This window comes from Brachyistius frenatus, unplaced genomic scaffold (genome assembly GCF_029030835.1).
Source record: "Brachyistius frenatus isolate BFR_SWC_R1_liver_20210118 unplaced genomic scaffold, ASM2903083v1 Contig_530, whole genome shotgun sequence".
Taxonomy (NCBI): Eukaryota; Metazoa; Chordata; class Actinopteri; family Embiotocidae; genus Brachyistius; species Brachyistius frenatus.
Window position 1 is genome coordinate 40,061 of NW_027211129.1, and position 18,304 is coordinate 58,364.

General features: G+C 44.7%; 1 protein-coding gene across 1 annotated transcript in view; it reads right to left on the reverse strand.

The window, feature by feature from the left end:
- The window catches only part of LOC138614593 (cadherin-12-like), a 61,169-nt gene that overhangs the window by 24,416 nt on the left and 18,449 nt on the right, over positions 1 to 18,304 (reverse strand). Inside the window, exons 2-6 of the mRNA XM_069688126.1 lie at positions 10,731 to 10,855; positions 9,840 to 10,009; positions 7,288 to 7,407; positions 3,659 to 3,826; positions 1,672 to 1,859 (exon numbers count right to left, since the gene is read on the reverse strand). Coding sequence (XP_069544227.1) covers positions 1,672 to 1,859; positions 3,659 to 3,826; positions 7,288 to 7,407; positions 9,840 to 10,009; positions 10,731 to 10,855 — 771 coding nt within the window. The remainder of the gene's footprint in view (positions 1 to 1,671; positions 1,860 to 3,658; positions 3,827 to 7,287; positions 7,408 to 9,839; positions 10,010 to 10,730; positions 10,856 to 18,304) is intronic.

Below are 18,304 nucleotides of genomic sequence, written 5' to 3' on the forward strand. Positions count from 1 at the left end.
TGTGTGTGTGTGTGTGTGTGTGTGTGTGTGTGTGTGTGTGATATGAGGAGGTTTCTCTGTAGACGGAACATTTAAGAGAGTTAAACTTTTCTTAAGTCCTCACATGAGTCCTTCTGGGAGAGCCTCACTCTCAATCTAGTTTGGTGCTCATGCAACCACTCCTGCTCCTGCTCCATGTTCATGCTGAAAGAAGAAGTGATGCAGAATCTCTCCACTTCCTGCCTCCTCCTTAGTTCCTTCTCTGTTCCTTCTGCACCTCTGTTCCTCTCCCTCCCTCCAATACACACCACAGATCTTCTGTAATCAGGGGAATCCAACGGCTGACTCAGCAGAATAAAGCCGTTTTATGTGTGTTAGAGTGCGTGTTTGTGAGTGTGAGTAAGGCATTATCTAGTCTGATGGCTTGGTTCAATGGGAGGTTAACAGGCAGAGTGATAGGGATCACAGCCAGATCAGCATATTCCTCCCACACTCACATCACTGACAGCACGCCCATGGAGAAACGCTGCTGTCAGCAAAATGAGCTGCAGGTTCAGACCAATGGGAGAACACTGTCAGATACAACAGTTGATTTACAGCTCATCACCTGTCAGACCTCAGAGATTCAACACTGTTGTTGTTATCAAAGAGAAACTCACTGATTTTAATAGTCGGACCTGCAGCTGACACACAGCAGGTGGTGAAAGACATCGTGTCTCAGACCTCACTTCTCCCAGAGGATCACTGGTCTAGGTGGAGCCTGGGAGATTCTGTCAGGTTGGTGGTGAGTGCAGACATGCAGTAAAACGATGAGCAGAACACTGATGGATTAAATGGGTTAAAATGTAGAGTTGAGAATATATTGCTGTGATTCAAGTTTACATAATCCAGTTGTGCTGCTTACAGGCTTCATTCATTCATAGTGGATGGGTACATGCCCAGCTTAGAGCAGTATTTCCTTGCAGGCGGTGGGTCCACACGGTGGTGCTACCTTCCGAGTAGTACAGCTCCAGGCCCAGCTAGTAGGTTCAGATTCTGTGAGCCAGAAAGGGGTCTGGTTTTTCTTTTTCACATGATAAATCCCTTTCCTGTCTGATTCAGAGCCCGTCGATCACTCTGGGCCTGGTTCCTCCAATGGGACAAATGTTCATCAGGTAACCTTACAGGGAGCTGCTGGCCCAGACAAGACCACTCTCAGGGTCACAGGGACGAATTAAACCCTCCACCACAACAGGATGGTACTGGACAGGACCAAACAGTGACCAGTTTATAACCACTGTAACACTACTGTAAGGAAAACACTAAACTAGTAATACAAAGTTTTACATTATAAATCCCGCTCCAATCGAGGAGTTTTTATTGTGAAGGAATCCACATTGAGTCCACTGAGCAGCAGTGATTTACAGAAAACCTAAAAATGAATGTACTCCAGTAATACTTACTGGTAGCAACAACCAACCAACTGATGCTGGAGAATTTCTGGCAGAGAGTCGCTTTCCTCTGAACTCCAGAGCTTTTTAAAACATATTTGTTGGATACATCAAATCAACAAAGACTGAGATCTAACAGATTGTAACCGTTCAGTGCCCGGGTCATACAGAGAGAACACACGGCCACCACATCATCAGGAACATTCAGCTGCAGCAGCAGAGCTCTGCTGTCTGCCATCCATCTGATGATGGGGGAAGTTACCTTCTTCAACAGCACTACTCCCTCCTGACTCTGGCCATTAGTGATGATGTCAAACATGTGGCCTTCATCTCCTGGGACGATGGTGTAATCCACCCCTGCGTTGCTGCCGGCGTCCGGGTCGTGGGCTCGAATCCGACCCACCGCCAAACCCACCGAGGCCGACTCCGGCACCCGCAGGTGGAAGATACCTGAGAGGATGGTTAAAGAAGGGAATGACAGATTTTAATTATTTACAGGTGAACCACTCCTCCACCCATCCTAACACATCCAAACATCCACCAATCCATCCAAAAAAAAATCATCCATCCATTTATCCATCCAAACAATCAATCATGCATACACTCCTCCATCCAATCACTCATCTTTCAAAACAATCCTCCATCCATCAAACAATCATCCATCCATCCATCCATCCATCCATCCATCCATCCATCCATCCATCCATCCATCCATCCATCCATCCATCCAAACACTCATCCATCCATCCAAACACTCTTCCATCCATCCAAACACGTATTCATCCATCCATCCATCCATCCATCCAAACAATCATCCATCCAAACATTCATCCATCCATCCAAACAATCATCCATCCAAACATTCATCCATCCATCCAAACAATCATCCATCCAAACATTCATCCATCCATCCATCCAACATCCATCCATCCATCCATCCATCCATCCATCCATCCATCCATCCATCCATCCATCCATCCATCCATCCATCCATCCATCCATCCATCCATCCATCCATCCATCCATCCATCCATCCATCCATCCATCCATCTGAACAATCCTCCATCCAAACACTAATCCATCCATCCATCCATCCATCCATCCATCCATCCATCCATCCATCCATCCATCCATCCATCCATCCATCCATCATCCATCATCCATCCATCCAAAAATCCTCCTCCCAAACACTAATCCATCCATCCATCCATCCATCCATCCATCCATCCATCCATCCATCCAAAAAAAATCCTCCTCCCAAACACTAATCCATCCATCCATCCATCCATCCATCCATCCATCCATCCATCCATCCATCCATCCATCCATCCATCCATCCATCCATCCATCCATCCATCCATCCATCCATCCATCCATCCAAACACTAATTCATCCATCAAAACACTCATCCATCCATCCAAACACTAATCCATCTAAACAATCTTTCACCCATCCAAACAATCATCCATCCATCCATCCATCCATCCATCCATCCATCCATCCATCCATCCATCCATCCATCCATCCATCCATCCATCCAAAAAAATCCTCCTCCCAAACACTAATCCATCCATCCATCCATCCATCCATCCATCCATCCATCCATCCATTCATCCAGCCATCAAAACACTCATCCATCTATCCAAACACTAATCCATCTAAACAATCTTTCACCCATCCATCCATCCATCCATCCATCCATCCATCCATCCATCCATCCATCCATCCATCCATCCATCCATCCATCCATCCATCCATCCATCCATCCATCCATCCATCCATCCATCCATCCATCCATCCATCCATCCAAACACTAATTCATCCATCAAAACACTCATCCATCCATCCAAACACTAATCCATCTAAACATTCTTTCATCCATCCAAACAATCATCCATCCATCCATTCAAACAATCCTCCTCCCAAACACTAATCCATCCATCCATCCATCCATCCATCCATCCATCCATCCATCCATCCATCCATCCATCCATCCATCCATCCATCCATCCATCCATCCATCCATCCATCCATCCATCCATCCATCAAAACACTCATCCATCCATCCAAACACTAATCCATCTAAACATTCTTTCATCCATCCAAACAATCATCCATCCATCCATCCAAACAATCCTCCATCCATCCAAACACTAGTCATCCATCCATGCATCCATCCATCCACCCATTCATCCATCCATCCATCCAAATAATCAGCAAAACACACATCGTCGTTGAGACCTACGTACTCTTGGCAAAGCGCGGCGGGTTGTCGTTGACGTCGCTGAGGGTGATGTTAATGGTGGTGGTGGAGGCCAGCCCCCCCAGCTGACCCCCCATGTCCTTGGCCTGGAGGAGAACCTGGTACTCTTCTTTGACCTCGCGGTCCATGTTGGCCAGAGCTGTCCGGATGATTCCTGCAGGAGAGGGGATGGTGAAGGGTCATTATGATTTTAATGTTCCTTTTAAAGACATAATCTGGTTAAATTAGAGCTACTGATGTCTCCTTATGGTCCTAACATTATAGATTCGGTATAATTGCCCCCTGTTGCTCCGTTACTGCATCTGATCCGGAACCCTTGAGGAGCCTTCATTGACTGAGTGTAGACACCTTCAAACAGATGTTCTATTGAAAAGGCTTCTTGCTCTGAGAAGTGGTTCCCTTCGTGAACAATGTTTCCTGCCAACATTTGAACAGAGTTTTTCATACTAACTGTGCTTTTTTTGATGCATTTCTAAAAGTTCTTCAAGTTTAAAAAGGTTGACTCAACCGGTCAGAGATGTGGTTGTTGATTCCTGACCGAGGAACCAACAGGGACAATAAAACAACAATACAACTTTTTGATTGGAATACATGTAGCAGAGGTCTGATCTCAGCTGATCACTGTCTGAATCCACTGAAAATCACATTCAGTCATGTTTTTATGGTTTTATTAACAAAAGGAAGAAAATAGTCTTTGAGGTAATGTCAGAATTTATTTTTTGCTCTCTGAAAGGGCGTGTCCCTGTCTGTGTTTGATTGAAAACTGCTGGCAGGCTGTCAGAGTGGATGAAGTAAACAAATCAACGATGTAGCTGCATGTCCTGTTGATGGACTGTGTTTTTAATGGAGTGTGTTGTTGCTGCAGTATGTTGTTGCAGTGTGTTGTTGATGGAGTGTTATTGCATTGTGTTGTTACTGCAGTGTGTTGTTGTTACATTGTGTTGTTGTTTAGTGTGTTGCTGCTGCTGTGTGTTGCTGCAGTGTGTTGTTGCAGTGTATTGTTGCTGCAGTGTGTTGTGACTGCAGTGTGTTGTTGTTGCATTGTGTTGTTGTTTAGTGTGTTGTTGTTGCAGTGTGTTGTTGCAGTGTGTTGTTGCTGCAGTGTGTTGTGACTGCAGTGTGTTGTTGTTGCATTGTGTTGTTGTTTAGTGTGTTGTTGCTGCAGTGTGTTGTTGCAGTGTGTTGTTGCTGCAGTGTGTTGTGACTGCAGTGTGTTGTTGCTGCAGTGTGTTGTTGCAGTGTGTTGTTGCTGCAGTGTGTTGTTGCAGTGTGTTGTTGCAATGTGTTGTTGCTGCAGTGTGTTGTTGCTGCAGTGTGTTGTTGCTGCAGTGTGTTGTTGCAGTGTGTTGTTGCTGCAGTGTGTTGTTGCTGCAGTGTATTGTTGCCGCAGTGTGTTGTGACTGCAGTGTGTTGTTGTTGCATTGTGTTGTTGTTTAGTGTGTTGTTGCTGCAGTGTGTTGTTTCAGTGTGTTGTGACTGCAGTGTGTTGTTGCTGCAGTGTGTTGTTGCTGCAGTGTGTTGTTGCTGCAGTGTGTTGTCGCTGCAGTGTGTTCCTGCAGTGTGTTGTCGCTGCAGTGTGTTCCTGCAGTGTGTTGTTGCTGCAGTGTGTTGTTGCTGCAGTGTGTTGTTGCTGCAATGTGTTGCTGCAGTGTGTTGTTGTTGCAGTGTGTTGTTGCTGCAGTGTGTTGTTGCTGCAGTGTATTGTTGCCGCAGTGTGTTGTGACTGCAGTGTGTTGTTGCATTGTGTTGTTGTTTAGTGTGTTGTTGCTGCAGTGTGTTGTTGCAGTGTGTTGTGACTGCAGTGTGTTGTTGCTGCAGTGTGTTGCTGCAGTGTGTTGTTGCTGCAGTGTGTTGCTGCAGTGTGTTGTTGCTGCAGTGTGTTGTTGTTGCAGTGTGTTGTGACTGCAGTGTGTTGTTGTTGCATTGTGTTGTTGTTTAGTGTGTTGTTGCTGCAGTGTGTTGTTGCAGTGTGTTGTTGCTGCAGTGTGTTGTTGCAGTGTGTTGTTGCTGCAGTGTGTTGCTGCAGTGTGTTGTTGCTGCAGTGTGTTGTTGCAGTGTGTTGTTGCTGCAATGTGTTGCTGCAGTGTGTTGTTGCTCCAGTGTGTTGTTGTCAAAGTGCTGCAGCAGATCAGATAATTATCTTGACATCAGAACGTATTTTCAGTGACGGTTCGTTCAGTTTCAGACGTCTGGCATCATGTTATGTTCAGTTCACTGTGATAAAACACATGAAGATGTGATTGTCTGCATGACGTTTCCAAACTAGGTCTGCCATCATCAAACCAACAGATATTAAATATGAATATCTTCTGTCTGATTTGAAAATGAAAATCATCTGATTTTAGCTCGACTTTAACATTGATGGATTTTCCTCCATGTTGTCATGTCAAAATAGATTACAAAGAACATCAGGATTTCAGTGTCAGACAGTGAATATAAATAGTAATATTCAGTGAATATAAAATCTCTTTAAAAACGTATACTTCATTATCTTGTGAGCACAATAAAAAACAAACTCCTTCCATTTGCTTAAAAGCACAATTGTGGTTCTGAGGACGCCACGTTGCTCATATCACCTCTAAACCGTCAGCCTGAAGCCCTCTCTGGTCAACTGGTCAGTCCAGAAGTTAAACATGGTTTTAACAACCGGATCAAATGCTGGCTCAGGAGTTTTGTAGTTCTACGATGATGGATGGACAGAGCACCGAGAAGCTGTGAACTCAGCGAGTAAGGATGGAAAGCTGCTACTGCCACACAACAACTGGTTAAAGAGGTGAACTAGGACAGGTCTCAGGTCAGGAACCATCTCCTCCAGAGGGAAGCACTGCACGGCACCAGGGAAGAGGGAACACTGTATGATCTCATGCTGCCTTTCTGCACTGACAGAGTCACGCCGGGAGCTTTTCATCTCCTCTTTGTCCAGTCGATGCTGTTGGTGAGCTGCTGTGTGCTGAATCAGGAACTCCTTCATGCATAACCGAAACCTAAAGTCAGGAGTCAAACTTCTGACCTTACTTCTGACTTTAGGGAATGAGGGAAGTACAATGAAGCTTCAAACACGCTCTGACAGCAAGTTGAATATCCAGTTTCAAATTCATAATGTGCACAAATGAATAAATCTGTGTTCTCGGTGAACTGCTGGGAGGCCAACGGGTCGCGTAAATCTGAATGTTTCATTTTGAACACCTTCTGTCCACTGAGGTCGACAGGTTCTCCTTATTGTCATCATTTCAGTGACAGAACTACATCTGAATGCATCTTTCTGAAATGATCCTCCCAGCAGACTGACTGGTTGAATATTTACCGTCGGTCCTGATCAGGCAGCAAGATGGTGAAGCTGCTGCTTCTCAGGGAGAAAATGAAACATGACAGTCCGTATTCAGAGTAATTACTCTTCCACAGAGAAGCCTGTCAGAGGACTGACAAGCTTTACATCCTTTTGGAGCTTCTTTAAGCATTCAGGTGGAGGACTGAGGAGAAAGTCTTCGCTGAGTCATGGCCAGCTCAGTTTCACACTCTCAGGAGGGCAGTGAACGCAGCGGGGAGCGTGAGCTCATGGAGGAGTCAGTCTGCTGCTGCATGATGGACTCATGGTGTGATGGACGCTCCTCTCACCTGTCTTTGGGTCCACGGAGAAGTAGGGCTGACCGTGGAGGATGCTGTAGACGATACGAGCGCTGTTTCCATACGTGGGGTCGTCTGCATCTGTAGCGGTCACCTGGGTAACGTAGGTCCCTGAAGACACACACACACACACACACACACACACACACACACACACACACACACACACACACACACACACACACACACACACACACACACGCACACACACACACACACACACACACACACACACACACACACACACACACACACACACACACACACACACACACACACACACAAACACACACAGTTTAATATCAGACAATAGTTTGTGTTTGACTTCCACTCACAGACATTATCTGTCTGTCCTGATGATGTAATAATAAATGGATGGACGGACTGAGACGCGGCAGTTCTTCAGGACGTGATGTGGAGGACATCAGTTTCACCTGCTGAGAAGTTAAATCCTCATATTCTTGACTGAATGAGTTTCATATTTAAACTAGTGAGAGAGTCACGGCTTTCTTTCCACCCTTAATAAAACAACATGAGTTCTTCTTCTGCACTAAGTCAACGATTTAATTGTGTAAATTGATTTGTTGTCGCTGACAGTTAAATGATGCATTTTAAAGTGTACTCGATCTGTCGTGCAGTAAATCAGTTTTACAGCGAGGATCCACTTCTTTGTTGGAACTAAAATAAGATATCGTTATCCAGAACTGTTTTTTTTTTTAACTTTGACTGAGCCATCTTCCTCTATAATAACGACATAATTGAATCGTGCTGAAGCCTGGTCTATGGATCAATTTCATTCTTATTCTGTAATAAAACATCAGTACATGAATAAACTCCCTCAACTACATCTGCAGTTTCTTTATCCTGCAGCAGGTAAAGTTGTAGATGTTTCATGAGGAGGAATTAAATCAAATACAAAGGTGCCCTCCATTTAGTGTCATATTTTCCAAAGTGAAGGAGGTTTGCAGTCTCATCTGCACACTGATTTATACTCAACACTTCATTCAGCTCAGAAGAGTTCAGATCAGACATGAACGCTTCTGTTGAGTAGAAAGCCGACGGAGCTCGACTCCAACAAAATGAGTGGATGTGCAGTCTGACGTAAAAGTTCAAAGAGAGTCAGGAAGTGTGGGAGAAGTCAGCGACGCCACAGAAAACAAACCTCCTGCTGAGCAACAAGACAACATGATGGTGTCTATTGTTAGCAGCGTGTCATCCTGCTGTTGGCTGCTCGGTGTGATGCAGCAGAGACAGACGGGGGTTCAAGTCTCAGAGCACCTCAGACCTCAACAAGAGCATTAACAGCTTACAGCCTAAAGACCTGCACTGTTAAATTACCTCACAGTAATGAAAGACAGATGGACACTAAGAAAGGATTAGTGAGCCGTGTGTGTGTGTGTATGTGTGTGTGTGTGTGTGTGTGTGTGTGTGTGTGTGTGTGTGTGTGTGTGTGTGTGTGTGTGTGTGTGTGTGTGTGTGTGTGTGTGTGTGTGTGTGTGTGTGTGTGTGTGTGTGTGTGTGTGTGTGTGTGTGTGTGTGTTTGTGTGTGTGTCTACGTGACACAACTTAATTTGTCCAAACAGTCTGCAGGATCAAACTCACCAGCCTCCCTGTGACTTCAGTCCCACAAACATCTGTTCACTCACTGCTGACTGAAATAAATGTAAATCTAAATTTAAAGGCAGCTAATCACATTAAATTCAATCTGAGGGTCATCGACTGAGATCTGCTAATCTCACCACCTTCATCTGTCCTCCTTCATCCTGAGCTGATGGAGCTGCTGCTGCACTCAGTGATGTCAAATAACTCAATAAAAAGGATGTTTTTAATTGACAGGAAACGTCAGTATTTAAACTGCAACTGTCTCACAACTCGTCAATGTTTCTCCACTAGCCATCCTCAGGGTGATACTCTACACTCACACTCAGGGAACATGTTCCTGATAGTTTGGTGCCTCTCGCCGTTCTTCCAGCTGCTAAATCACAGCATGGTTTTATTATATTTTTCTCACAAGAATTCTTAAAATCTTTTGAGCAGATTTCCACTAATTATGAACTCGTTTCCACCTGCTGTCTGGACACTTCATCTGATCACAGACCTTCAGCATGAATACACGGTCTTATTAAGAACTATTGTTATCTGGATTTTAGTGACGCTGCTTCTCTACGGTTGACACCAGTTCAGCTCTACTTGACTGACACTTTAGCCCAGGTACTTCTGAGAACCTCCTCAGTGCCATATTACTGCTGAGTCATCATCTTCAGTGCTGCACACACACTCACTGAATCCTTTAGTCAGACACCAGCTGACCAGCTGTCATTATTTAAGTTCAGAGTGAACCGTCAGTCTGTCGGAGCAGCAGGAAGCATTGACCTGTGTTCTGTGTAATAAATCATGAACCAGGTCAACAGTGAAATGTTGCTGTTAGATTATTACATGAGTAATAACATATTCATGTCCTTTCAATGCTTTGTTTTCCAGATGAAAGTCCTGATTAAACTGAGACACTTTGCGGTGTCCTTGCCTCCTCTCTGAAGACGTACCTGTCGGGGACATTTCGGGCACGCTGGCGCTGTACGGCCCGTCTGGGAACCTGGGCTCGTTGTCATTGATGTCCTGCACCTTGATGATGAACTCCGACTCCGGCTCCAGAGGGACCCCTGAGTGGAGGTCCACCGCCTGGGCCCTCAGTGTGTAGAAGGACTTCTCCTCTCTGGAAAACATCCAGGCGGTACACTTACACACATCATATCATGATAATAACTCCAATAAACATTCTGCAGTCTCTCAGACCTCTCAGGGTATTTGTGGACGTATTCTCATGTCAGCTTGTGTTTCTGCTTTAGAGGAAAGCTGATGATTTGCTGTGAGGCAGATCTGACTGAGACACATTCACTTATCTCATCTTTGTGTTTGAACATGCAGACATCAGATCCTGATTCAGAAATCTGGAAAGGTGTTGAACTCCAGAAGAAACCAGGATTCCTTTGCATGTGAACATCTTCTGCTGGTTTGTATCTGCAGAGGTGACGCTTCAGTAACAGAAACCAAACAATGGAGGCAATGGGAACATCTCACTTCTGGATGGGAGCAACATTACGACGCTGACCTCCACAGGTGTGTAGTATCCAGATCTGCATCACTGCTCTCTGTCCTCCACAGCAGCCGTGACAAACACAGATGTACGTCAATACAGTTTGTGGTTGGACATGAAAGTTGACAACTGGAACAACTGTACGTTCCTGTGTGGTGTATCAGAGTCCATGATGACCATCGCTGCAACTGAAACACCTCCAGACCAGAAACGAAATTGTTTTTCTTACCTTCTCTCACTTCCTATGATAATATGTGTCTACTGATGCCAGTAATGTTTCTATTCGAAGTTCCACATTAATGACAGCATCACTGGGTGTCATTCATTGCTGGCCACTGACCTGTCCAGCCCCATCAGAGCGTGGATGTCTCCTGTGATCTGGTCTATGGTGAAGATAGACCCCGCCCCCTCTCCTGACAGTGTGTACTTCACTGCGCTGTCTCCGTGGTCCATGTCTGTGTGGAGCTGCAGGGGGACAGGACAGGAACAGGAAGTCACATGACTGCTCAGAGGCTCCAACAGTCATCATAAAACACAACTTGTTTCTCAGGTTCATCACAGCAGTTTAAATAATGTGTAAAACAAAACTGTAAAACAGTCCTCTGTCCTGTTGAAAGTGTTTTTGTTGAACACCAAGGAAACACGACAACATGAAAACTTTAAAATCTCTTTATCTTTATCTTCATAGGACAGACTCACATTTTTAATCAGTGTTATGTATTCAGGCGGGTTACATGAATATGTAAATACATTATGGTAATTTCCAGCATTTGTTGTGAGTAAAAAGCTTCTTCAAAGATAGTACAAGCTGAAAATTCATTAACAAAAAATCTACAAAACACTGAAAACCAAAGCTGCTTTCATATGTAGATTATATAAAGATAAATAAATTAGGTATTTAAAACTCTTGCGATCACTGTGTCATAATGAATGAGCAAAGTGTGACTGATTTAGTTCATCGTGGTTTAAAGAGGAGCTCCTTTAAAGGACCTGCACACCCAGGTATTGGAACTATTTCTCAGTTATACAGCGGGTTGGTTGAGCTAAGTGGGAGGTACGGGGAGAACACAACATTTATGAAGGACACGTGAGAAAAGGAAGGAAATTTAACATTACAATTGGAAATATTGGAAAAAATGAACAAACAACAAAGGAGAAGCACATGTGCTCACTGCTGGAGAAAATGTGAGGAAGAATCTAGAAAGTTTTTTTTTTTTTTAAGTTTTTTTTTAACAGCAGCACAGCAGAGTTTCTTAAAGGACAACTTTTCATGTTGGAGGTCCTGTGGAGAAGAAAAGGTGAATGACCGCCAGGTGTTCTGGAGCTGTTCATCACTCTTGTTTTAAGACATTGTGCCAACATAAGAGACCAGACGCTGTCCAGGGTCCTGAAAACAGATATATGTTTAATATTTTACTGTAGGAAAGCTCTCATGAGAAAATGGATGACAACTGAAACTGGCACCGTTAAGGACCGGGTTCATGTGATCCACAATGTTTTTATGATGGAGAAAATAACTTTAGTTTTAAGACTTAAAGAAGAAAACTTTTAAAGCTGTTGGCAATCTTGGATTGATTCTGCATTTAAATTTCACGTAATCCAAAATGGTCCATGTAGCTGCTCCTCTGTTCAATGTTCATATTTTCTAATTTTGTGATTGTTAATTTGTTCTTTTACTTATTTAATAGGTATTATTTACATATGTGTGTACTTTTAATTTGTTTGCTTTTAATTTATTTTCCCTTTTCATCCTTGTTAAAATGGGAACATCATGTTTTTTTTAATATAATGTTTCAGTTCTGTTCCAAATACAATTTTGAATAAAAAATAAAGGACTTGCACACCCATGTTGTCCCTTATCTATGAGCAACAGACATGAACACATGAAACCTGTTTTCATCATGTGACATATGTCTGTACTCGTGTTGTTCTTCAAGGTTTGAAAGTTCTCTGAAGTTGGAAAAACATGAAGCAGATTAACTAATAAACTCTTAATAAATAATAAGGTTGTTTTTGAACCTTAATCCAGATTCTGACTACTGCAGATAAAACATAATTTTAATAAAGTGGGCTTTTTTTTTTTGGTAGGTTGATGTGACTGTTCAAGGAGAGCTCTATTCACTCTACTGAAAGGGAATTTATCAAACTACAGTACATAGTGCAAAAAATATTTTATACAAACACATAGATCCTCCACTCATCAGCATGTAAGTAGTTCTTGTTTCATTTCCTTTCACCCCTGCTGCTGTGTGAAAATGAACCTCCTGTGAACTGTGCAGGTTGTTTGTCAGAGCTGGACCAGAGTGTCAGGAGATGTATGACAGGACCATCACACTGCTGACACCTCATTGTGAAGCAGGTAAACATCCGGTCCCGACACCAGAATCAGTGTTTAAGTGGTTTCTAAATGACTGAGGTGAATGAAGTGTGTAGTGTAGATACTCTGCACCACAGTCTGAAAAATATAAAGTGAGATTTGTAATCTGCTGACGGCTCAGATGTGATTTGTCTTCTGGACTCTGGCTCTTCGATGGGATATTAGGTAGGTTGGTAGGTAGGTATTTACTTTATTAATCCCCGAGGGGAAATTTTTTCGCTACAGCAGCATACAGAAGCAATAAGATAATAATATAAATAATAGAATAAAATGATAGAATGGAATATAATAGAATAATAGAAAAGCAATACAATAGCAGTAAATAGCAGTAGAAAATATAAATATAAAATATAAAATGCACAGTATATATAGTACATGATATATCTATATATATTATATACGAACAAACCAAGAAACACAGTCAACAGTGTTATTGTACTGTGATGGATTTTGCCAGAGGTGAGTTATTGTACAGTCTTATTGCAGTGGGCAGGAATGATCTCCTGTATCTGGAATGATCTCCTGTATCAGGAATGATCTCCTGTATCAGGAATGATCTCCTGTATCTGTCCTTGTGACAGCGGAGCTGGAGGAATCTTTTAGAGAAAGTGCTCCTCTGTCCCTGCAGCAGGTGATGGAGAGGGTGGACAGGATTATCCAATATGGACAATAGTTTGTTCAGCGTCCTCCTCTCCACCACCTTTTCCAGACTATCTAGTTTGTAGCCGATGATGGAGCCGGCCTTCTTAACCAGTTTGTTAAGTCTGTTGGTGTCACCGGCTCCAATGCTGCTCCCCCAGCAGACCCCAGCAAAGTACAAAGCACTGGCCACAACAGATGGTAGAACATCTCCAACATCTCGCTGCACACATTGAAGGATCGAAGTTTCCTCAAGAAAAAGAGTCGACTCATCCCCTTCTTGTAGACAGCGTTGATGTTGGTCTTCCAGTTCAGTCTGTTGTCATGGAGACACCAGGTACTTGTACTCCTCCACCATGTCCACCTCCTCTCCCAGAACTCTCAGCGGTTGTGGAGCCGTCATCTTCCTCCTGAAGTCGACCACCATCTCTCTGGTCTTGGCCACGTTCAGGAGCAGGTGATTCCTTCCCGCCCACTCCACAAAGTCCTCCACTACTGCCCTGTACTCATCCTCCCGTCCATCCCTTATACATCCGACCACTGCAGAGTCATCAGAGAACTTCTGCAGATGGCAGGACTCTGAGTTGTACTGGAAGTCAGTTGTGTACAAGGTGAACAGGAAGGGAGACAGAACAGTCCCCTGTGGAGCTCCAGTACCACTGACCACCGTATCAGACAGCACACTGCCCAGACGGACAAACTGTGGTCTGCCTGTCAGGTAGTCAGTGATCCAGGAGACGGTGGACGCGTCCACCCCCATCACCTGCAGCTTCTCACTCAGCAGCAGTGGTTGGATGGTGTTGAATGCACTGGAGAAATCAAAGAAAGTGATTCTCAGAGTCACCGGTTCCATCCAGGTGAGACTGAGCACGTTGCAGCAGGTAGATGATGGCGTCGTCCACTCCCACATGAGGCTGGTACGCAAATTGCAGAGGGTCCAGAGAAGATTTCACCAGCGGCCTGAGGTGGGCCAAGACCAGCCTCTCCAGCACCTTCATCACATGAGATGTGAGGGCAACCGGTCGGTAGTCGTTGAGGCCAGATGGAGTCGTCTTCTTCGGTACAGGAACCAGGCAGGACGTCTTCCACAGCACCGGGACCTCCTCCTGCTTCAGGCTCAGGTTGAAGAGGTGTTGTAGGACCTCAGCCAGCTGGACGGCGCAGGTCTTCAGGATTCTGGGTCTTCTGGGTCTTCAGGTTCTGCAGCCTTGTGCTGGTGGATTCTCTCCAGCTGTCTCCTAACCTGGCCAGTCGTCACAGAGAGGGGGCTGATGGGTGTGTGTGTGTGTGTGTGTGTGGGGGGGGGGGGTTGAGGTGTAGATGGAGGAAGAGCCCTTTGAGATTGAGGGCTCTATGCAGTTCACCAGGGGGCACAGAGGGGGGAGGGGGAAGGCAGCAGAGGTGTTTGGGAGGTGGGAGGTGTGGAGGAGACAGATGAGAGTGGTGAACTAAACCTGTTGAAGAAACAGTTTAGTTAATTTGACCTCTCTAGGTTCCCCCTGGTTGTTCCTCTCCAGGTTCCCCCTGGTTGTTCCTCTCCAGGTTCCCCCTGAATGTTCCTCTCCACGTTTCCCCCGGTTGTTCCTCTCCAGGTTCCCCCTGGTTGTTCCTCTCTAGGTTCCCCCTGGTTGTTTCTCTCCAGGTTCCCCCTGGTTGTTCCTCTCCAGGTTCCCCCTGGTTGTTCCTCTCCAGGTTCCCCCTGGTTGTTTCTCTCCAGGTTCCCCCTGGTTGTTCCTCTCCAGGTTCCCCCTGGTTGTCTCTCTCTCCCCTTGAACCCAGTAATCTCCTTCATACCAGTCCACACCTCCCTCACGTTGTTCTGCTGGAGTTTTGCCTCCAGCTTCCTCCTGTAGGAGTCCTTGCACTTCCTCATCTTCTCCTTCAGGTGGCGCTGCACTCTCCTGAGCTCCTCCCTGTCCCCAGACCTGAAGGCTGCTTTCTTCTTATTAAGAAGAACTTTCAGGTCACTGGTGATCCACGGCTTATTGTTGGGGAAGCAGTGTCCAGTCCGGGATGGTACGGTGGTGTGTTCACAGAATTTAATGTATTCTGTGATGCAGTCCGTCATGCTGTCCATTATTAATAACTTGATATGGTAGAAATTATAATAAATCACCATGCAGAGCAGGGAGTTGATGAAAAACTCATCAACCGGTCAGCACTCCACAGATATGATTTATTAATGCAACGTTTCTGGAAATCACAGCTCAGAATTCAAACCGGCCCGTTTTTAATCAGTGTGAGCCCAACCACTGCTCTCGGTTCTGTTGTGGTTCCAGGATCAAGGAGTAAGTAGGATGGCCTGTGTACAAGTACTGAAATCTACATTCGTTCTGTTTCATGTTACAAACAGAGTCACCAGAGTCTGTATCTGCATATATTCTGCTATTAGATTATATTTGTTTGTCCAGATACATGCAGCAGCTTCACACCTCTTCACCCACCCCCCCCCCCGCCCAGTCCATCCTCAGTCCTCTCACAGTGGACACATGATGATGGGTTGTAGGACACAGAAACTCTCTGGACTCATCCACCGTTCTCTCCCAATCAGATCAATGATCAGACCAATTAAAACAGAACAACAGAGTTCCTGATTAAATAGAGTTAAGGTTCCTTTCTGCTGTCTCCAAACGGATCCACCACATGTTGTTACATCTGGAAGAGAACCTTTTACCTTCTGGACCCCAACAGAAACCTCATTATGTTTCTTTACAGGGCTCCAAACATTAGCTCATAGCTCATGAAATATTAATAGCTTAATATATATATTTGAAATGAGAAAGCATATGCCCGGTACACGCAGTAGAGGGGTTACAAGACATGTGTTGAGTCTGTCACGTAAACAGCATGCAGCAGGATGTTTACGGGTCCAAAGCTCCTCTTCAGTCACATTTATTTAGAGAAGTGACGTTTGAACGGCCGGCAGGCGGCTGAAGCTCGTTGGAGAACACTGAAAACTTTCAATGATGCCTTAAAGGTCCTTCAGGCTTGAAATCTCTACACAGTCCGCTGCTCGCTCACTTTTCGTGTTTGGAGATGTTTCAACACAGTGAGTCTTTATGGAAACATCTTCTTATGGCAGCAGCAGGTCAGACTCGTTTCCATCCATCCAACAACAGCTTGTTTGACAATGTAAGATTCAGGTTACATTTGGTTTCCTCATTAAAAGTAGGGAAGCATTCTTCATGTGTTTAATCCTGTTGCGCTCACTTTGAACCCAACGATGATCCAGCTCTCATATTCATCTGCACCACGCTGCTACGTGATCGGTGATCACATGGACAGATGGATTGTTCTGTTACACATCAGCTAAATAACCACGCAGCCTTCCTTTAGTCACCATCTGTCTCAGGTTTTCATATATTACCGAAGGACCGATTATGAATAGGCTCATTACCTGTTCATGAGGCAAATCCAAGTCATCAGTGTTCTAAAATCAGTGAAGGAGCATTTGTGAAGATTATTAGGAGATTCTGACATGAGGATGTGTCGCTGTAGTGTGAGTGTGTTAATGATGACCAATCTAATCAGTTTGTAAGATGTAAAAACATCGTTGCTAAGCAACAGCAACATGGACGGCATCTATAAACCCCAGAGGCTAACAGTTTATCAAGCTAACAGGAAATACAAAGAGGGAAAAGATGATCAACATGTTCCTCAGACGGAGGCTGTTATCTAAGTTATGAAGACAAACTCTACGTGACTAAAACTACAACATATCAGCTGAACATCCAACCGGACATAAACCTCCATGACCTCTGACCTTTCTGGAAACATCAGCAAACACATGTCAACTGGTGAACTGGAGGCTGATAGAAGATGAAGAGAGCAGACATGGTGACGACCACCAGAGGGCGCCATCCATACGGACTCTCCTCTGAACACGGCACTGGCGCCGGAACACTTTCAAGTGATATGTTAATGAACTGCGTCTAAATGTCTCTCAAACTGACCGGCATTACACAGAAAGCTGTGGACACCACATGTGCCATAGTTCTGTTTAGAGAGCGTTTTTGTGTTCTCTTTATAGTTGCTAAGTATTACGTCAGAACCCCGGAGATAGAACGTCAGCGATGTCTTAGCTAATAGCTTCTATCATGTTGGAACGTTAAATCCAATCATTGTGTAATTAAGTGATCTGACATCCAATAAAGAGAATTATGAATTGTATCTGTGTGTGTGTGTGTTTGTCAAACTACACGTCCCGATTGTTGTCTTTGCTAGCATAGCGTACTGTCGCTATACATTGTAGACTAAATGCAGATTAGCAAGTTCAAAAAAACATGAATGAGCCGCCGGCCAAAAAAAAGCTCGGACAGAGTAAACTTGGTTTTGTGACCAAGAATTGTCTGACAGTGTCCTTGCCAGTGAAGCCGTCAGAAGTTGAAGATATGTCGGAAATCTCAGCCATCAGTGCGGTCTCAACTACAGTATGCACAGATACATGCTGCCTTCGGAGAAGTGAGGTTCACACCCCAACTCAGCCAGACGGGAAGGTGGAGCACTACTGAAGACCAGAATGGGACACCAGTACACGCTGGCTCGTTTTCTGTAGTATGAGAAAGCAACATATATGCCACGTGGGCCGCTTCGCCGCATCCTCTAACCTCGTCACATTTGCAAGATGTGGTGAGGAAAATGAGGAACATCAGTGGGAGACAGCAGCTGTCCCTGTCCATTCGATGGGTCTTCAGAGACTACACAGTGCACCAGGAAGTTATTGGGACGCACGACTGCTCTCTGATGCACAGTCAATAATTGACATAACTGAAGACATCTTTTACCGGTGCAGCATTGATGTTATGGAGATGCGGCACCAGACCTACGATGGTGCGTCCGGTCTGAAGGGGAAGATGTCAGGTGTTGCAAAAAGAATTAAGGTCAAAAATCCAAAAGCC